At 40.9% G+C, this 22,830-nt stretch overlaps 1 protein-coding gene across 1 annotated transcript; it reads left to right on the forward strand.

Annotated features, from left to right (window-relative positions):
• Nucleotides 1-4,883: 4,883 nt before the first annotated feature.
• On the forward strand, nt 4,884-12,423 carry LOC308377184 (phosphatidylinositol 4,5-bisphosphate 3-kinase catalytic subunit gamma isoform; the record flags this gene model as incomplete). The annotated part of the gene is made up of 10 exons (XM_080853768.1): nt 4,884-6,863; nt 7,430-7,495; nt 7,690-7,915; nt 8,478-8,572; nt 8,822-8,968; nt 10,024-10,114; nt 10,638-10,768; nt 10,973-11,084; nt 11,544-11,701; nt 12,166-12,423. The coding sequence occupies 10 exons, from the start codon at nt 4,884-4,886 to the stop codon at nt 12,421-12,423; spliced, it is 3,264 nt and encodes a 1,087-aa protein (XP_080709894.1).
• Nucleotides 12,424-22,830: the final 10,407 nt, after the last annotated feature.

Genomic DNA, 22,830 nt, shown 5'->3' on the forward strand with positions numbered 1-22,830 from the left:
AGACATTGCGAACCAGGGAAAAATGTATTTTTGTGACAATTTGTCAGTGTATAGAAAGATCCATGCTGCAGACTTGCCAATGGGATATTACATTTCAAATGCATTACTTTGAAGATCCTCAAGGGCCATGGCTTCAAGCTAAGAGTGAGAAGGGGTGTGTTCATTCCTACATTTCCTTAAATGTTGTGTGTGTGTGTGTGTGCTTGCGCGTGTCAAAGGAGCCTGTCCCTGTGTGTGTGTGTGTGTGTGTGTGTGTGTGTGTGAGAGAGAGAATCTGGAGCACACACGCGCGCAAGACCAGAGGGGCAGGGGCAGAGAGGCAGACTTGAGAAACACCCTAGCAATAAGCCAAGCATGCGTATTTCAAATATTCACCAAAAATCTTCTTTTCATCTTACAGTCAATTTTTTTTCAGATTTGTGTTCTAAACATTCTCAAGTGTCTTCACATGAACTTGTGATTCAATCAGAGTATCACTTGTTGACCTGTTGATGTGTAAAGCATTGTTTTAGCGTTAACAATCTATCCAATTTGCTTTATATCAATCATTTTTCAAGATATGAAGTTGCCTTTGCACATGGCAACATGTTGTAGTGTCTTCCAGTGACATATCAAGTTTGGTGTTGATTTGTCAAAGATTTGCCAAGATATGACCTCACTTCCTGTTTGGCGACTTTTCTGCTGAATTTGAGTGGCTGTACCGGACCAACGGTTGTGAGGATCAAAATTCTTTCCATAACTTTTGTGAGGCTAGGTCTGAAGATCATCTCTGGTGATTTTGAAGAAGATTTGCCAAAAATTGTAGGAGGAGAAGGCTTTCAAAAGGTTTTTGATAAAACCGGAAAATCTATATAACCGGAAATTGACGCCATAGGGTGTGTTTAATTGGTCTTGATCCAGGGAATCCAATAGTACCTCATTTTTGAAAATCGGTCACACGGTTCAAAAGTTGTGTGTGTTACAAAAGTCCAACTTTGACCTGTTGGTGGCGCTAGAGTGGTCTAATGAGAGCCATGAAAATTGGTGTGAATGAAGAAGGGACTGTCCTTAATGAGTGCCAAATTTCACAAAAAGTTACCATATGGTTCTATGGGCTGCCATTGACTCCCATTGCAGCAACATAATAATAAGAAAGCCTACAATAACAATAGGTTACCTCCTACCGGAGGAAACCTAAATATAGCTGCAAGCAGCGATGGCGGTTTCCTCCTTCAAACATTGCGAACCAGGGAAAAATGAAATTTTGTGACAATTTGTCACTGTATAGAAAAATCCATGCTGCAGACTTGCCAATGGGATATTACATTTCAAATCCAACATTTACAATGCTTTTGCCTTGAAGTTAAGACTGAGTGGAGGTTGGGTGTGTGCGCTTACCCTGTGTGTGTGTGTGAGAATGTATGTGTGTGACAGCAAGCTGTGTGTCTGTGAGAATGTGTGTGCGTAAAACAAAGCCTGCGCGTGTGTTAAGGGGAGACTGTGTGTGTGAGATTTAGGAGCCGCGCGGATGAGGAGACAGAGAGACATAGAGAACCACCCTAGCAAGTAGTCAAGCATGCATGTTTCAAATATTCACCAAAATTCTACTTTTCATCTTACAGTCAACTTTTTTTCAGATTTGTGTACTAAACATTCTCAAGTGTCTTCATATGAACTTGTGATTGAATCAGAGTTTCACTTTTTGACCTGCAGATGTGTAAAGCATTATTTTAGCGTTAACAATGTATCGAATTTGCTTTATGTCAATCATTTTTCAAGATATGAAGTTGCCTTTGCACATGTGAACAAAGTGTAGTGTCATCCAAGTGATATACCAGTTTGGTGTTGATATCTCAAAGATTAGCTGAGATATGACTTCACTTCCTGTTTGACCGCTTTTCTGCTGAATTTGAGTGACTGTACCGGACAAACCATATGGTAACTTTTTGTGAAATTTGGCACAATCATTAAAGACAGTCTCTTCTTTAGTCATACAAAGTTTCATGGCTCTCATTATACCACTCTAGCGCCACCAACGGGTTAAAGTTGGACTTGTGTTAACACACGCAACTTTTGAACCGTATGACCGATTTTCAAAAATGAGGTAACATTGGATTCCCTGGATCAAGACGAACTAAAACACACAAATATTTGCTGACATATGACTTCACTTCCTGTTTGGCCGCTTTTCAGCTGAATTTGAGTGGCTGTACCGGACAAACGGTTGTGAGGATCACAATTATTTCCATAACTTTTGTGAGGCTAGGTCTGAAGATCATCTCTGGTGATTTTGAAGAAGATTTGCCAAAAATTGTAGGAGGAGAAGGCTTTCAAAGTTTTTTGATAAAACCGGAAATAGCGGAAAATCTATATAACCGGAAATCGACGCCAAGGGGTGGGTTTAATTCGTCTTGATTCAGGGAATCAAATGGTACCTCATTTTTGAAAATCGGTCATACGGTTCAAAAGTTGCGTGTGTTACAAAAGTCCAACTTTGCCCTGTTGGTGGCGCTAGAGTGGTGTAATGAGAGCCATGAAACTTGGTGTGAATAAAGAAGGGAGTGTCCTTAATGAGTGTGCCAAATTTCACAAAAAGTTACCATATGGTTCTAGGGGCTGCCATTGACTCCCATTGCAGCAACATAATAATAATAGGAAAGCCTACAATAACAATAGGTTACCTCCTACGGAGGAAACCTAATAACAATAGGTTACCTCCTACCGGAGGAAACCTAATAAACCAAGGAAAACAGTGGCCAGACTCATGGGCAAGTACTGCTGTGGTCTACAAACAGAAAATCAGAAAACACAGATATTGCACATTTCCCTGAGACAATATACATTCATCACTACTTTAATAGACATTAAGTTTAAGAACATTGTTGCTGTGGTCTACCAAAAGATATTGCACATTCCCCCTAATAAATATATGAATCATTACGTCAATAATTTAAGATATTGCACATTGTTCCTGATACGTTATAAATACATGCATCACTATCAATGGTTAGAAAAGATATTGCACATTTCCCTGATCAAATATAAATACATGGATCATTACTGTAATTAGAAAAATAGACATTTAGAATTTAAACATTCCTTTCAGTAGGGAAGTTGCCCGTTAACCACCTACGAGATACAATATGAAACATGACCGTGGCGCTCTGCCTACCTTGGCCTTGGCGGCAATACAACGCATTTCCCAGAGGGAAATGGGCATTGAGGGAAGACCCGCGTCACTACAGGAGCAGTGGAAACAAGGCAGCATAAATAAGTTAACAGCAACAGATAGCATAGCATACAAATAACAACAGGCCAGAGGCAGCGCGTCAATCTCGGTAGCTTACCACAGTAATTGCATCCCGAGCATTCGGATGATCGGGCTGCCTAGCAAACAAGCGATAGAAAGCCTAATGTTGCAAGCAACAGCTTACCGATCAATGCCAAACGTGAAGTTCCGACATGAGACTCCTGCAGCTAGCTTCCTACTCCCGCCAGCGACGGCAACGTGTATATAGTGAGACCGCATACTATTTTATCCCGGCGGGAGTTGCGTGGTCATTAACCCAGCTTTGTCCCAGGTGGGTGTGAGCCTGTAAGCGTCTCGGTGGGCTGACCCTATCACACATTCAATGTGATTAACACCTCTATCCAGGAAATCACACAACCATCTGTGAACTACATCAACCTTATATAATTAAAAATAACAATTAGGAGTTATATTACACTAAGACTAATGGTAATGTAATTCTTATGGACTCTTGCTCTGATAAACTGTTAAATGTAGGGGATTTTAACATTCATATTCAGGTTTTCAGATGTGCTTGCACAGAAACTATCAGGCGGAAACTGTTTAAACTGGCAACCTACACTGATGAAATGACGAGATTGTTTAAAGCTTAACCAAAGCTGGGACACAATGTTGTACTGAACTAATTTAAAAATGCCCTCAGACCTAACAACAGCTGATTGCCAATTAGATAGGTAGTATCCAAATCCAATCTGTTCAACACAAACTCTCAAATCTTAAATCCTGCTGTTGCTGCTGTATGCTTCCACTATTGGAACATGTGGGAACTGTGAATTTCCTCAATGACGAAATCAACCAGTGTCATTGTGCCAGTGTGGCTTGAGGGAGTCTTACACATGAATCCCACATATTATCGTTTTCGTCCCAATCTGCTCTGGAATAGTCTCCAGTTAAGTCCTGTCACATCACTGAAAATTTGTAATCAAATTTAAAGACCCAGCTTTCTCCTCTTGCTTTTAGTTTTTTTAGTTTTTTTTTGTGTATGTATTATTCCTTCTATTTGACCTCCGTTTTAGCTTGGTTATCATTTCTTTCTGTTTTTATTTATTTTAGCTTTTTCTCTTAGTACCGCTTTTAACAAATACTCCTTTTTCTTTTTCTTTGCATATACTTGTATTGTTAATCCACCTGTCTCTACTGGAAAGCACTTTGGGTCAACTCCTGTTGTTTTTAAAATTGTCATATGAATAAAAGTGACTAGACTTGATATGACTACAGTACATTTGGATACTGACCATCTAATTGGCAATCAGCTGTTGTTAATGAGAAATGTATGAAAATTGTAATATCACAGCAGTTTTACCTTTTAATCTCTAATACCACAGCATACAGGGATTTATTCAAGTAATTGACAGGAGTGCCCTGGAGGAAAACTATCCATTCATCAGCCTGTCAGCAAGTTCAAGAAACTAAAAACTGTGTAAGATATAAATAGTTAAACAGTAGCAAGACATACACACACACACACACACACACACACACACACACACACACACACACACACACACACACACACACACACATATACATATATGACTATGAGGTGCAACATGTGGTTAATGCCCAACTCACCACAGTCGCTTTCACAGCCTTCATGGAAGAGCAAGAGGGATGGGGTTTGGACAATCAATCAAAGCACATCTGCAAAGACACCTCCAGATCACCAGAAAACAACCTCCAGTTCATCTGCGAGTTTCCCAGAGAGGCTTGTCATGCAGACAATGGCCAGGAAACCTTTGTGGTCAAACTCCCTGCTCAGTGCAATGTACACCAACTGCGTCTGCGTCTCTGTATGTTAGCACAAGAGAGAAATCAACTGCCCGACCCACTTGGACTCTTGGACCCTGAGAGATATCACCTTCTGTATACCAAGATGGATGACCTGTATGAAATATATGATGATTGTCAGGTACTGCAAACACTAAACGTACCCTGGTTCCTGGATTCCCATGGTGTGCGGATGGCACGAATTTCTGTCACAGAAAAGAAAATAGATGCAGAAGATGTACAAAATAACCATCACACGCTAGCCAAGCTTATTGGTTATGACTTGAATTCTACTTCAGGGAACAGGTTGAGTGAACTGAGCTTTACCCGCAGAAAGTTTGCCTCACCCCGCAGGGAGGAGTTGAAAAGCCGGGACTCAAAAGCGTATGCCACTGAACCATGGACTACAATCGCACCCCTGCCGAAAGACCTCCAGGACTGGAATGAGCGCCAACTGCCGATCACTGTATATTTTAATGACACAGGCTCTTCTATGAACATAGACATTGAAATCTCTCCAGATCATCTGCTGAAGGTACTTCAGGAAACTATGTCTAAAAGGGATTCCTCTTTTGACTGGCCCACATTTGATCCGGTTTTAAAGGTTTGCGGAAGGGAAGAGTTCTTAGTTGGAAATATTCCTCTGTATAATTTCCTTTGGGTCAGGAGCTGCCTGAAGAGGTCTAAGGACCTTCGCCTGACAATAACTGATGTAGCTTCACTTCCAGAGGACACAGTGAGAAGCGAAACCTGCCCCCTTGTAGACAACCTCACCAGCCTCTCCAGCTTCCACGAGGACCTTGCTCTGGATGGAAAGGAGATGGGTGAGATTCTGATGATCTCCTTGTGGGACTGTGAGAGAAAGTTCAGGGTTAAACTTCTGGGGTTTGACATTCCAGAGCTGCCAATCAAAGTACCCCAACTAATTCACGTTGAGGCTTCCATCATCTATGGCAACAAGGTAGTCTCATCTGTCTGTTCGACCGCAAGAGGCTTCGCAGATGAGGTTCTGTGGAACACGTGGCTTGAGTTTGACATTCTCCTGAAGAACGTCCCTCGTGGTTCTAAGCTTGGATTTACAATTAATGCCTACGAAAACTCCACGGCAAAGGAATCCAAGTCTGCCAAGGTGCCAGACTTCCAAAGGTGTACAGGAAACATGCTGTATTTTGTGAATTTTCAGCTGATTGATCACAGGTCTGTGCTTAGTCAGGGGCCTCATACCCTTCACATGTGGCCTTTTCCTGAGCGAGAGGAGGAGGCGTTTACTTTTGAAGCCGACAAGCTTTCTACTGCAACAAACCCTGACGTGGCCACGTCCATGGCTATCACCTTCCTCTTGGATCGCTATTGTTTTCCTGTTGTCATCCCCAACAGTAGAGGCATCCCCAACACCCTTTCTCCTCCAAGTGTTTCCTCACCATCATCTAATTCCAGTTTACCAACCTCTCTGCCTGCATTAAGCCCATCATCGCCTTCGAAATCGGATGACCCCGGAATGGAATCACCAATATCGCCCTCCACGCAAACCCAAAGAGATCATCTAAGGAGGTTTAGGGAGGAAAGCGTACGCTACACCTCTAACCTGCCTCAGTTCTTGCGGAGCATTGATTGGCTAAAGCCCGATGCTGTTCAGGACATTCATTGGCTGCTGGGTCACTGGAAACCACATGACCTGGAACTGCCAGTGGCTCTGGAGCTTCTTAGAGTGGACTTTGCTGACGAAAGGGTACGAAGCCTGGCTGTCCGAAGGCTGGAACTGCTGTCCAATGAAGAGGTGCTGAGGTTCCTTCTCCAGCTGGTTCAGGTTCGTGACACATGCTGTCTGCAACATTACAGTTGGCATTGCATTTATGCTTCTCAATATAATTTAAAGATGCACAGATAGTGCATTTAATGTATTTCAATGTGCAATTTAATCAATAGTGCATGCTGTTGTGTGTTGTTGAGATGCTGTGTTAGATAAATTATATTAAGACGTTTATATTGATGAGACAGAGACCAGCAATCAAAATTTAGAATAGTACTTTTATATCTTTTGCAAAAGAGGGAGATGTGTCACAACCAAATATCATGAACAAACTCCAAAGAAGAGCTGGGCGCAGCCAGCCTTATGTGAGTAGAAAAAACAGGTTTCATCACACAAAGGGCGGTATTCTCCCGTCCCATCACTTCAGAAGCTGCTGCAGTGATCTCAGAATATGTCCTTGAGAGTTGAGCAGTGTGCATGATTATCAGTAAACAGGTGGTTTGCCTCAGCAAGAGAGTATTCAAGGCCTCAGCCTGTCAGCACACAGGAAAAGCAAGCAGATTAAAATACAATATCAATGTCTTCATTAAAACTTCTCTATCATGCTGTTTCTGCTTTTATAGACTCTGAAGGTTGAGCCCTATCACGACAGCTGTCTAGCCAGATTCCTTATCCGAAGAGCACTCAGAGTAAGCATATTAATTGAAATGGGATTTGGGAAATGGGATTTAAAACGGCATTATTACATCTGAAACATAAGTCAAAACAATGAGATTCTTTTTAACAATGCCAAATGAAAAAGGAGGACGGATACCTCTGGAGTTGTGAAATACAGACACAGACACAGACCACTACCATGCTAACTGACATTTCTTCTCCTCAGAGTAAGAGAATTGGTCACTTTTTCTTCTGGTACTTGAGGAGTGAGGTGGCAGGATGTCCATTCTTTCGGGAGCGCATGGCCGTCATCCTGGAGGCTTACCTGATGGGCTGTGGTCAAGCCATGCTGTCAAGTTTTCAACAGCAAGTTCAAGTGGTGGACTGCTTACACGATGTGGCAAGTGCAGTAAAGAGGTTATTTCCAGATAAAAGTGATCTCCCACCAACAGGTAAAGACAACCTCTTAAGAAACTGTCTGCAGTTTTATTTTTTGTTCTATGTTTGTTTGTTCACAAGAAGTGATCCCCCACTCATACGTATTATCATATAAAAGTGGTTGCATCTTTTTGAAATTCTAATAATCAAGCTGTGTAGTTACACTCACAAAGAATGGCATGCAGCACACATGGGGAAACATTGGGCCATTACAACCACCAAGGGAAGAACTATTTTCTTCTTCTTCTTGGTTTTACCTGTCCTTCCTGTAGTGTGTTACCATACAAGTGCATTCTGTTCCTCTTCTGTTTCTCATAAAAGGGAAATGGTTATCAGAAAATCATGACTTATGTGCACAGAAGTACATGTTTATCTTTGGACAGTAGCCAACCAGTAATGCAGTATGCTTACAGCATGGGTTATGTTTTGTTGTATTTTGAAAGCCTTTTAAAATGACTTAAAATTACTTTTTTTTTTTTTTTTACATGTAAATGACTTAAATAATGAATAGTGTGGAAATACAGCAATTTTAAATGCATAATGTGATTTGATGTCTTTGTGATTACACAACTGAAGCTGCACAGAAACTTCAGGACTTACTGCAGTGCTGCAGCTTCCCACCAGACTTCCAGGTGCCCTTTGACCCTCGTATCAGAGCTGGACAAATTCAGGTTCACACTCTTTTTCACTCCTCAAAAATGCCGAAAACGAAACATAATACATCACGCACATCTGCAAAGACTGCATACATGTATGTCCTCCAATGTCTGTCACCTGTGATAATTTAGCATGTGTTTATGTATGTTTAAGTGTAGCCCTATGTACATTGCTGAAACTATTTCAAGCTGGACAGGCAGTGAACAAAATGTATATTTTAAATTATCTCTTAAAATAACCTCACCACCTGCTGCTCACCATAGCTGGACAAATGTAAAATCATGGCTTCAAAGAAGAAGCCCCTTTGGCTGGAGTTCTCATGTGTTGATTCACAAGAGACCACTGGTCCTCCTGTGGGATTAATATTCAAACAAGGCGACGATCTCAGACAGGACATGCTCGTCATTCAGGTGAGGAACAAACGGATAACAGACATTCTTTTATCTTTGTTGTGCTATTGATTGCTTTTTTCAAGTAGTAGCTGTAATGGTAAGGCTTGCTCTCTCATTAGCTATATATATCCACAGAGTAGCAATGCAAGCACATTCAAGCACTTTGCCCTTTTCTTTCATGAAGATTTAAAAAAAGGATATGATGATGGAAATACACTTATTCTTCAAGGTTTAAATATATAAATTGAGTAAAATTGAGTGAGGTTGCAGAGGGCAGAAATGAAAGAAAAGATATGACTTAATACAAACCTTATAGAAAATGAAAAAAGGACTGTTTTAGATATGAATTGAAGGCACATCGTCTGTGACTTTCACCTGTGGGTATAGTAGCTAAATGCTGTCTTTCTGTATTTGGCTTTACCTCAAAGCATTACTTACTATGATGACATATCTTAAATGTACCATATACCTTAAATGTATCCTTGTGACATACCAGTTTCCTTCAGTAAACTTTCATAACAGAAACAGGAACATCTAGATCTAGAACCAGCAGGGTGAAGGTGCAGAGGGTGAGCTCTAGTAACCAAGGTGATGTTTGAGCCTGTGAGAATCCCTGCTGCTGTAATTAGCGGCTGCTATTAAAATCTCCTCTACAGCGGACCGGAAAAGAGGCAATTACTGTAGTTAAGGCTGTTGGAGTATGGATGTGTGCCATTTAATGGTTTGTGCTGTTGTTGCTGGATTGCTGCCTTTACATAGTGGTTAAAGCTAATTTCATATGAGCATAATTTTGCAAAAGCTATTTGTAACTCACTTAGCTTTTAGTGATAAAAAAGACCCATTGAGGATAAGATCTTTGATCATGGTTGTCATAGTTGCAAAGTGACATTGATGGACATTTGGTTTGGGTGCTGTTGACCGAATAAAGAACAGTTTACTAGGGGAGGAGGCAAAACTGAGGGAGAAACTGAACCAGACGTACATGGTGGGCATGACAAAACAAGGTAAGTATACCTCAACTACAACTAGTTCTTATGTTTTTATTATTTGAAAACTCTTTCCTTCTTTTTCAGACACTAAAAGTAATGGATTCCATCTGGCAGGAAAGATCTTTGAATCTCAACCTGGTGCCTTATGGCTGCATATCCACTGGACACAACATAGGTACATCACATAACAATGAGTAGGCTTCTAGGCTTCTAGGCTTCTAGCCCTCTACAACCACAGTTCAATGTTCAAGAGTCATACATGACTCAGAATGTGTAAGTCCTACTGCATGATTGTTAATAGTTTGTAATTGTTTGCTAAACAACTTGTTTTGTTGAACAGTTATTCCTGAAATGTGTTTTAAAAATCTACTCTAGTACTAGGTGGGACTACTACTTCTGGAACATTTTAGCTGGAAATTAAGTTCACGACAATTATGTACAGTACACAACGATTTTCTGGGTAACCCACAATACCAGCATGACTCGTGATTCTCATGAAACATTAACACAATGCAGAGGTAGATGTTTGAGTGTTATGCTTGTGTGAAGGCCTCAAGGTCAGTACACCCATCTGTGTGTGTGTGTGTGTGTGTGTGTGTGTGTGTGTGTGTGTGTGTGTGTGTGTGTGTGTGTGTGTGTGTGTGTGTGTGTGTGTGTGAGTGTGTGTGTGTGTGTGTGTGTGTTTTTTTTTGTCTCAGGGATGATAGAAATAGTCAGAGATGCTGTCACAATTGCGGCGGTGCAAAGGAGCCAAGGAGGGACCATGGGAGCGTTCAAAAATGATGCTCTATATGAGTGGCTAAAGGACAAGTGTCCACTTCAAGGAACAGTGAGACCATGGTTTCATATGTTCTACCTTTCTTTTTCTCTCGCCTAGTTCTCATTTTGGTACCATCATTTATTCCATCCGTTCTAGAACATTCATCATGGGTACATCCACAAATGTTAACACACAAAACACACAGAGATCACAGAACAGCAAAAGGTTTGAGTTCAAAAGTTCCTTCTGTGCTTGTCTCTGACTTGTCTTCAGCGCTATCAAGCCGTGGAGAGTTTTGTCAACTCATGCGCTGGATATTGTGTGGCCACCTATGTCCTAGGAATTGGAGATCGCCACAATGACAACATCATGATCACTGATAAAGGTATGACTATAGATTGCCTGTGGAGATGTGAAGAGTAGTACAGAGATACTTTGCAGATACAAAAAAGCTGTCTATGTCAAATATGTCTGCTTTCTTTTTTAGTCTTTGGATTTAAATGTTTGGTTTAAATCTGGTTTCATTCTTTGAAAACACTCATATATAAGTTTGGAGTTCAAGGTTACCCAGGGTGAAACATGAACGATATAAACATTAATAGTTTTTGAGACTTTGTCCAATTGTTGGCATGGTAACAGTGAAAGCGTGCTTTGACTGGCACTCAAGGACCTTTTTCCATGGGCCAATGAAGCACAGAGACAACGCATAGACAGTTAAATCTAATGTTCAGACAGCTAATGTTCCTATTAATAAGAACTGATCCAATTCCAGTTTTTATTTCTGATGTCGTATTTTTTTTCATCACCATAGCATGTGATGAAGTAGATACACGTTTTCCCCTAGGGAATCTTTTCCATATTGACTTTGGCCACATCCTGGGCAACACCAAGAGCTTCATGGGGATGAACAGGGAGAGGGTCCCCTTTGTCCTAACCCCAGACTTCCTGTATGTCATGGGCCGGGTTAGCGGCCGTTCCAGTCTCTACTTCCAGAGGTTCCGGGTGAGTGTTGCTGTGACACTCATGGGTTCATTCTATGATCTCAAAATGTCTACGGTCACAAAAGCATTCATAAAAGATAATGTGTATGAGATCTGTTTAGTCAGTATAGATAGATAGATGGATACTTTATCAATCCAGAGGGAAATTTAGGTAATCCAGTAGCTTATACACTTATACACTCACCGACATACATACATAAATCACATATACATATGGAGAACATATTCACACGGAGTGGGGGTGTTGGCAGATACTAGAATGCACTGTTGTATTGTTTTGTGTTGTGATGTATATTTGTGTGATATGTGTAAGCACACTGAGAGCCACTGCACCAAGACAAATTCCTTGTTTGTGCAAACTAGCTTGGCCAATAAAAGCTGATTCTGACAATACAGCATAATAAACAAACAACTCTGAATGGGTCTGACCCAGTATGACTCTGACTGACTCCCTCCCCTCCCCAGGACATATGTATCGAGGCCTACCTGTCCCTGCGCTCTCAGTCCCGGCTGCTTGTGACACTCTTCTCCCTCATGCTGCTCACGGGCATCCCTGAGCTGAGCGCAGCGCAGGACATGCGCTACCTGCGTGATGCGCTGCAGGAGGAGCGTGGAGAGGAAGAGGCGCGACGTCACTTCCTGGAACAGATCTCCATCTGCGACAATCAAGGCTGGAAGGTTCAGACCAACTGGTGGTTTCACATGGTAGCTGGCATTAAATAGGGAGAAGAGGGAGATGAACATCGTTAGTAGCATAATGAAGATTATATCTGTACGGGTTGTCATAGGGATTCTGTGTTGTTTTGGTTGTCAACATAATTATGCCAACATAATTAAACATTCTGAAAAGACTAGAGTATTCTATGACACATTCAATTTCCATCTCCCTGAAGAAGCTATTTAGTCATTGATATATATTAAGCTGCAGTACATCCAAAACAGCGCTGCCAGGATCCTGATGAGAGTCAGGAAATACAACAACCCCCATTTTACACTCACTACACTTGCTCACTGTCTCATCCCGCATTGACTACAAAGTCCTCCTTCTCACCCACCAATGCATAAACGGTCATGCCCCCCCTTACCTGCAAGAACTCATCACTCCCCAAACATCAAACCGCCCCCTCAGATCCAATATCAGTTTGTTCCTGCAGGTCCCAAACACTAGGCTACGCACCATGGGCGACCAGGCTTTCTCCGCTGCAGCCCCGCGACTGTGGAACAGCCTCCCAGACCACTTAAGGGCAACACAGACACTAGACTGTTTTAAGACTGGCCTAAAAACCTTTTTATTCAGAAAGGCATTTCCTACTTTTTAAAAAACGTATAATTTTCTTAAACTGTGCTTTTGCTGAGAGCTGTTTTTTAGCACTCTGAGATTCTGCTTGAATGAAGAGTGCTCAACAAATAAAATGTTTATTATTAATATTAATAATTATTATTATATTTCAGATATTGACAGTTTGTTTGAAGTGTACACTGTTAGCCCCAATTTCTTATGACGTCTACTGTACTTAAACAATTTAATTACAATGCACTTAAAAAAAAATAAGTTTTATGACTTTACTACTAAATGTTAAGTATATTCTACTGAGTGTGATGACATTACTACAAGTTTCTAAGTATATTCTACCAATTTGTAGATATAGTTGAATGTGTGAATAACTTTAAGTGAAATGGCTTTAAATCACTGAGTTTTCTTTACTTAAAGAATTGAAGTTTTATGACATTACTACTACATTATTACTAGGGATATTGAATGTTTTGTACATTTGGACATGTTTGTCCAGGATTTCATTTAGAGTGTTTGAAGTGGATCATTGTTAACCAGGGGGTAAAAAAAAAACACCTAGGGGGGCCTGTTTCTTTCTTGAAAAATGAATCCAAAAGCCATGATGGTCAACAAATACATTTACTGGACAAAGAAACAATTTAAAGAAAATGAATCCAAAAGCCGTGATGGTCAATAAATACATTTACTGGACAAAGAAACAATTAAAAGAAAACAAGTCTGTATGTTGTGCATCAAAAAATGAATCCAAAAGCCGTGATGGTCAATAAATACATTTACTGGACAAAGAAACAATTAAAAGAAAACGAGTCTGTATGTTGTGCATCATGGCACGCAACTCTGTAACTGTTAAGTATATTCTACTAAGTTTGATGACATTACTTCAAGTTTCTAAGTATATTGTACCTTTTTGTAGAAAAGGCAAATGTGTGAATAACTTTAAGTAAAATGGCTTTAATTAAATGACTGTTATTTTCACTTAAAGAATTGAAGTTTTATGACATTACTACTAAATGTTAAGTATATTCTACTAAGTTTGATGACATTACTTCAAGTTTCTAAGTATATTGTACCTTTTTGTAGATAGAGTCGAATGTGTGAATAACTTTAAGTAAAATAGCTTTAAATGACTGAGTTTTTTTCACTTATAGAATTTAAGTTTTATGACTTACTACTAAATGTTAAGTATATTCTACTAAGTGATGACATTACTACAAGTTTCTAAGTATATTCCACCAATTTGTAGATATAGTCAAATAGTCATTCTTTCTGTTTTCTCCTGAATGATCAAAACAACTTAAACGGCAACAGCAAAAGCAACAACAACATGTCATCATGTTGGAAAGAATGTATGAAGAAGGTAATCATAACTATAGTATAGATAACAATCTAATTGTAGCATAACAATACAATGTTTTGTGCAGAATGGCAGTTTTCAAATTCATTCTTGTGTTTGTGTTTGTTATGCAGTTGACAATAAAAATGTCCCATTTTTGTAAGGACTGTAATAATACACTCTCATTTTACTCATTTAACTTATCCAACACATTTGAATGCAATGCATTTGCAACTTAACACACACAAAATGTATTTTACATACAAATACTGGAGCATGTATTTTCACACATGTACAATTATAAATCTTAAAAATCAAATGTCTGCATGCTGTGTATGAATAGCTTTGCTTTAGTCACATCATTAAAAAGACAGTGAGCAGTGGGTGGTTCATGTGTGGAAGCAATGGGTGGTTATCTGCTGACAGAGGTTATGAAGAAGGTAATCATTACTATAGTATAGATACAAAGTAATTATAGCATAATAATACAATGTTCTGTGCAGAATGGCAGTTTTCAAATGAATTATTTGCTGTGTTTGATATGTAGTCGACATAATAATAATAAAACTGACTTTGACTTTGATAGTAAAAATGCCCCTTTTTTGTAAGGACTGTACACTCTTATTTTACTTATCCAACACGTTTGAAAGCAATGCATTTGCAACTTCACACACACAAATTGTATTTTAAATACATATGCTGGAGCATGTATTTTCACAGATGTAGAATTATAAATCAAATGTCTGCATGTTGTGTATGAATAGCTTTGCTTTAGTCACATCTTTCAAAAAAACAGTTAGGAGTGGGTGTTGTTCATGTGTGGAAGCAATGGGTGGGTGAGTGTGTAGCTGCTGACAGAGGGAGAATCGTGGGGTAGGATGGTGGGTGGGTATTTGGAAGGGGCTGTTGAGGGGGGTGAGATGGGGGGCAAGAGAGGGGGGGGTACTGTCTGAGAAACTGCCAGACAGACGAGCTGCCACAACGTGGCATAACGTCTGAGCCAACCACTTCTGATGGGACTTGAGTTGTGTGTCTGTCTCTGTCTCTGTTTGTCCCTCTTCCTTTTCTCCCTCATTTCTTTCTGTTTATTTTCACTTTCTCTGTCTACCATTTTATGTCATCCTCCTTCATTCATTTCCTTTGTTTGTGTTTTTAGCGTTTTGTACATCTCAGATACATTTCTGCCAGTGCATCTCTTCATCCCTCTCTTTCTGTTTCTCTTTCTACCCTTATCTCTCATCATCTTTCTCTCATCCCTTCTCTATCTCTCTCCCTCTCTCTCTCTCACCCCTTCTCTCGCTCTCTCTGTCTCTCTCTCATTGTATTCATTCCACCGTCCACATGGTCTGACCACACACGACCCACTGCTGTGTGTTTTGGGGACTGCCCGCCTCAGCAGTCCGGACAGGGGGACGGACCTCCAGGGGCACTCAGAGGTAAGTGTCTCTGCTGGCCACATGACTCAGGGGGCTCAGCTGCAGGGATGCATGTGTTCATGATTTATTTAGCCCCACCGGCGCGCCAGGCTTCCAGTCTAGCCACTGAGGCTCCTGCCAGTCCGCTGCTGGCGGTCCCAGAGCTCACCATCTTTTGTGGCACAGATGATTTCATAAAGGGTTCTGTAGTTCCCCAACATCTAAGCAGCCGTGTTCAGGCAGTGTGTTTGAATAGTGTTAGTGTGAATTATGGCACACTAGGACTAAGGGGCTGAGGGGAGTAAGGGTAGGGCAAGCATGCCTCCTGGTAAAAAATCTGGACAACTCTTTCATCTCGTTCTCTTTCCCTTGGTTGGGTTAGTTCACTGCCACAGGTTAAGAGCCTGCCTGAGAGCAAGATGAGTGGTTGAGCCTTTTTAGCTCACAAAGACTCATGCTACATGTGGCACTCAAGGGGCACACCCAATTAGACTTACTGTATATAGGTCAGTTTATTTGCGTGTTTTTCAAAGAACTTCTTTGTGTTGATAACAATGGCGCTGATGAAGTAGCTCTTAGACATGCTTTTTGTGCAATCATGCCATGTTTCTGTTCTTTCAAGTGCGTCATACATGATGTTATAAAAAAATTCTTGTAGACAAGAAAAGGTTCTCTGATTGCTTGTGCATATTGCCCATTGTCCAAATCAGCAATTGTCCCACAGTCTCAGTGGATGAGTGATAACCTCTGTGTGAGGCATAAGAGGTGGGTGCTTCCCAGCCTGCTCTGTTCATGTATCCGCCCTTCTCACTCCCACTCCCCAGTAGAAACCTTTGTACACATGCATGTATGTCTATATTGGGTTTTTGGGGAGGGTTGGCATTCGGTAATGTCTACAATGTCCAATTCTGTTCTCTTGTGGCAGGTTATTTAATATTACTGTTAACAAAATGGGGGGACATTACAGAGAACCTATGTAGCAGGTAAAGGTAGAAAAACCAAACACTAAATATGTCCTTTAATGACAAGGATAATACTGGTTGTCAAACACCTATAGAATTGAACGTTTATCAGTAATTTTTCCTCAATTCAGAGGTTGTAAAAAAAACTGAATTTGCATATTCCATGTACAGTCATGACATATGTATGATAAAACCATAATCTAGCTATTCCTCTTTCAGAAAGGGATTGTAAACTATATAATTGCAAAGCATACCAGAACAAATTCCGTGGAAAATTGTATTTTGCTTTTGCTTTTTTCATTAAGTCTCTCACTGTAAAGTGTGTTTATAATGTGTGTATGTTTATAAAAGATCACATGAGTGTAGGGGTGTACAGTAGTCACTGTGGCTGCTGGTAGGAATGTATCTGTGTGTGTGTGTGTGTGTGTGTGGGTTTGTGTGTGTGTGTGTGTGTGTGTGTGTGTGTGTGTGTGTGTGTGTGTGTGTGTGTGTGCGCGGGTGTGTGTGTATGTGTGTGTGTTTCTCTGGCCACTCATTGTCCTCCTCCTCTTGCAGGGACCTGTCACTATGCTGCGCTGCGATGGTCCTCCCTTTCAGTGGCGGTGGCCCGTGCCTAAGTTGCTATGACACCGAAGCGTCCCCTGCCCCCTGCTAATGAAATGGATGCACAGGAAGGCCCCCGAAATTATCCCGTCAAAGTTTTGGAGGGAACCTACATAACCATAATGCGTTTCAAATACCACTGATGCTTTTGAAGTGTTGTTGCTGAATGGGGAATGTTGCCCTCCACAGACATTTAAATTAATGTCTAATTAGTAACATCACTTTTGTGTCGATCACCACATACAAATCCTCACCATGACCCTGTTCTTCTCGCTGATATGCTATTAATTATGAAGAAGGCTCACAAGCCTGAAAACGTGCTTGACCTCTTGTCGGTTTACTTTACTTTAGCCTTCAGTCTGTTTCTCGACAAAAGCAAAGAGTCTGATGATCGTGGAAGAAAGAATGGCGACGTGTACTTCAGTGTTTTGCCCCCCCCCCCACCCCCCTCACCTTTCCCCCTCTCTCATTGTCTTCTCATATATTAGCATTTTGCTCACACTGGCCTGGAATTTATGACCTTTGCCCCTTCCCAGCATGACTGATTTCCTTTGGTGTTCAGAGTGGACCAATGTTTTCTAGCACCATTTGAAATCGGTTGTGCTGAAAGGCACGGCGCCCCCACCAGCATTGGTTAACTTCATCCTCATTAACTTTAATCGTCTTTTCAGGTAGAGTTTGTGTAAATCGATGCCCTTAAGCAAAAATAAATGTGTTTCATAATGTTCATTTGAAAAAAAGTCCATAATAACCGCACTTCACAGCAATTGGACTTCTGAAGACATCTGAATCACATCACAGCAGTTCCGCAAAACTCTTACTTATGACAGGTTTTTTATTCAAGTTATTCAAATTCAAGTTATTTTTATGTCTAGAGGACAAAAACTTGCAGAGCTTTAAAGGCATATTGACAACAGTCCCAAGGGTTAACCATACTGGTAATTGTATGCCTTGTGGACAGCATGGGGCCAGATTACCTGAACCCTCTTTCACATAACATGCCATGGTCCTGTTGTGTCATATCCTATCATAAGATGGTATGACAATCTTCGCTCATAAAGCTGTCATGTTACCATTTTGAGAACTTGTCAAATACATTAAGACATCCAATTGTTTGATTTTATGCTATCACAGCTTTTTAGCATTTTATATAGGTTGACATGGCAACCAAGAGAGTTGTCATGATAATTACAAAAAAATAGATAAATAACACTGTACAAATATGACTGTTGTGTCTTTAGACATCAACTGCCATGATAGATAATTATTTGACTTTATGACAAGGCTTTGTCATTCTTAAGAGAAAGGGTTCAAATGTCACCGCATTGCCCAATATAAAACAGCTTATCAACATTGTGAACTGAGAGCCTATTTTGTTATTGTTATTATTTGTGTTATTATATGTACTGATAATGTAACGGATTCCTTTCCATTTGTGATACATAACGTAAAGAAAAGGTAAACATTAGGAAATATACACATTGGTTTCTGAACATCCATAGGTAAACTGTAAGAATGTAAGTCCTTTAAGAATGATTTATGATTGTCATTACTGTAAACCGCTGACTGAATAAATATTTATTTACATTTTTTTTACATTTTTCAGACCAGCTTTTTCTTGGGCTTTTTCCTGGGCTAACCCACCTTCATAGTTCCTCATAAATAACTTTGTCAAGGGTGTCTGTTCAATGGACTTTCTTGTTTCGCTCTCAGCATCTGCCCTCTCTGTCTGTTTCTCTACCTCTTTTATGCCTACACATACACACATTTAGACACTCCTACTTGCTCTGGATTGGTGTGTGGTTTGGGATTAACAGGACAAGTTTGGGCCCAGAGTTTTAAAGTCAATCATTAAACAAGACAGGCATAGGTATAATGGCAGGATGGCAGACTCATTTCCAAGCACAGACATACATGAACACAGACACACACACACACTCACACTTTCCATCCCTGTGGAATGAAAGAGGGAGCAATGGGAGAGAGAGAGCGAGAGAGAAAGCAAGAGCGAGAAAGAGAGCAATGTCTTCTTCTCCAGCTAAGGGAATCAGGTGCCCTCTATCGCCTGGGCAACCACCATGTCTCCGCGCCATGTGCCATGTGACACAGTCTGCTGTGGAATCACTGTGTGACTGCACTGCAACTGAGCGTGCCAGAATCCTGCCCCACAGTCTCCACATTAGCTCTGGAACCAGATAGGAAGGAAGTAGCTTATTTCAGGTTGTTAACCTTAGCTACTGATCCAAGAGATAATGAGAGAGCTACATGTATGTGTAGTTGCTGATTGAAGTACTTTGTGCTCATTTTCGACTGTAGTTGTATGAGTAGGTCTGCATTTCTTGGCACACGTTACCGGAAACCATATGTCACCTATTGGCCCCTCCTGTATGTTCAGTAGGGGTCTCTTTGCAGACTGGATAATGAATGCGGAGGGAGAACAGCCATGGTCCGTACCATCAACGGACTCTCTTGCTGAGAAAGAGATTGAGCCCAGCGGTGGGCCAATGCCTGCACAGGTGAGGTGTTTTTCTTGCCCCAGTTGCCATTGTGCATGCACCAAGGGGGTTTAGGCTCTGGGCTCTGTTAAGCGTCTAGAGGCTTGTATTGTTATGGCGCTATACATATAAAATCAAATTGAATTGAATTGAATTGACCACCCAGCATGCAGACTTGTTATTATCAGGCACGGCACACTCAAAAACCTTTCAGACAAGACATTTCCATTTCATTTCCAGGTGTGTATGTGATAGATATATCTATGTTTGATATAATGACATCAGATGCTTCAAGTTTAAGTTGTGTAAGTAATGTAAGTAATTGAAGTCATATACTCTATGTGATAATGAGATACTAAAGTAAACACAGGAGAAAACATCTCGTTCAAACCTGGCTCATGCATGTCAAGTTTGTGCTACTTGCTTTCATGACAACAGCATCTAATCTTTGAAAGGTTTCGTTGGTGTTGTGTCCTCCTGCTATAGGTACGTACCTAGCAGGTCCAATGCCCTTGTGGTCTAGGAAGATATATATATATATATATATATATATATATATATATATACTCAAAAAGGATTAACTTTTAGGACTACTCTACAGCCAAGACTACACTGTGGCTCTTATGATGAATGAGAAGTTTTTTTTGTGGGTCTTTGACAGTGATTGATGTGTAAGGGAGGGTCTGCTTTCATTTGCTCAGCTGTCTCTTCCCAGGTTATTTGGTGAGGCGACCGCTGAGTATTTCCTCAGCCACTCCACCTTGGAGACAGACACGCCCCCATGGTACACTCACATGATGGATCGCATGGGAGGTACCAGACACACGTATTACACCAGCGTGAGAGTGTGTGTGTGTGTGTGTGTGTGTGTGTGTGTGTATGTGTGTGTGTGTGGTGTGTGTCTGTGTGGTGGGGTGGTTGTCTTTTAACATCCTGTACTTGAGTTATTCCTTGTGTCTTTACCTTTTTCCATACCAGTAATAAAACAAAAAATGTCAAAGCCCATACAGTTAACGCATATCTGCTTTTGTGATATATAATGGTTGGTGAGGCTATGCATCAGTTTGTAGGAGGCAACTGTGTGTATAACATATGTTTCCAGACAGCGTAGGTGCAGAGGCCGTATGGAAGGCCTTGAGTGATCGCACCAGAGCCTTAGTGATAGAAATAGAGGCAAACTCTCACCAGGTTAGTCCACTCAAACCCCAATGCATGTGGAACACAAAGCCAAACAGGACCCAGTCTGATATGAGAGTCTAATCCGTTCTCAATATTTATTTTCTCCAAATGAGCCTCATAGTCAAGTCCTCTCTCCTTTCGCATCAGGTTGAGGAGGTCAATTTGGACCGAAAAGGAGCGCGATGCAGAACCCTTCGCCATCTGTCCGGAGTCAGGTTGATGTTCCGTTCAGCTAAATATCGTGAAGCATGTTCCGCCATTCTTCTAGAACAGAATCCACCACCCTTCTTCCTAGACCTTGAGGGCAGTGGACCTGCTAGGTACCTACAGCAGGAGGACACAACACCAACGAAACCTTTCAAAGATTAGATGCTGTTGTCATGGCAGCAAGTGGCACATACTCGACATGCATTAGCCAGGTTTGAACGAGAGGTTCTCTACTGTGTTTACTTCTCTACCGTGTAATGGGTAAGCAATATGTATGAATACTAAACTCAAAAATTATTCAGGGAAAGGAAAATGCATTAAGGCCGAATCCCTAAGTGGCTTACAAAAGAGCTTAAGGCTGATGCTTTTTTTAGTCTTCCATTACAACACTCTCAACATACACCTTTATAACAGTGTTTCCTCTATTTATTGTACTCACTGAACCTTCGCACACAAGGAACAGGTTACTATTGTCATTGTCACATACCCACCACAGGGTGGCGCCGTCTATTCATTCAGTACATACTGGGGTGTTTCCCCTTAGCATAAGATCTCAGTTGTATCTGATGGATCTTTCTGTCAGGATGTTTCTGTCATCATCTTAACCTACTTGTTCATGGGATTTACTGATGATCAATAAAGAACATTGTAATACAGCAAGGACTTATCTGTGTGTATGTTGTGTGTGTGTTATGTGTGAAGGGCGTGGGGTGTATGCAAAGGTGTGGGTGCAAATCAATGATTGCATTCTGCTGCCCGCAACCTCTGTTGGTCATCATTGCAGTACACACACACACACACACACACAGACACACACACACACACACACACACACACACACACACACACACACACACACACACACGCACACACACACACACACACGCACACACACACACACACACACACACACACACACACACACACACACACACACACACACACACACACACACACACAGATGAGCCCGTGCTGTATTACAATGTACTTTATTTGGTAGATGTAATGATAAAAATCGAACACTTGAGTCTTTAGGCCTATAGTCGATCTTTTCAACTCCAAGGGAGAACTTAAATATTGCTAACCTTTCTCTCTCTGATGGCTCTGAAGATTACTGTGTGTTTCTACTGTGTGTGTGTGTGTGCTGTCACACCATCCTGCAAAAATAGGTCTCCCTGATGAGATGCAAGACGACCACAGTAGCGGGCAACCTGATCAGAACAAAGAAAACTGAACCCTGCTAACATAGCGGATGCAAAAGCAGCTTGTCTTCTTATCTGTGGGATTTGTCTGGCTCCAGTAATATGCTTGTTGATAGATTTTGTCAACATGATTCGATTAAGCAAGTGTGACGGATTCCCACAAGTGAAGTCTAGATCTTAACCTTAACCATCTCTGACAAAATGGAAGCAACAAGACTACTGCAAAATAAATCAATGATTTTGCATAATATTTACCCATGTTATTTATTGTACCTATTCATGGGAGGACCATTTATACTGGTTTCACTTCCATTATGGTTCATGACGTGACATGTTTGAAAACAACTCGGGCAGATCTGAAAGACATCAAAGCGGGGGAAATAAAGGCGGAGAAAAGGGCCTGCTCATAAAAGGGACTAACCTTAGACGGATAATATAAA

Source organism: Sprattus sprattus (assembly GCF_963457725.1).
Source record: "Sprattus sprattus genome assembly, chromosome: 16".
Lineage (NCBI taxonomy): Eukaryota > Metazoa > Chordata > Actinopteri > Clupeiformes > Clupeidae > Sprattus > Sprattus sprattus.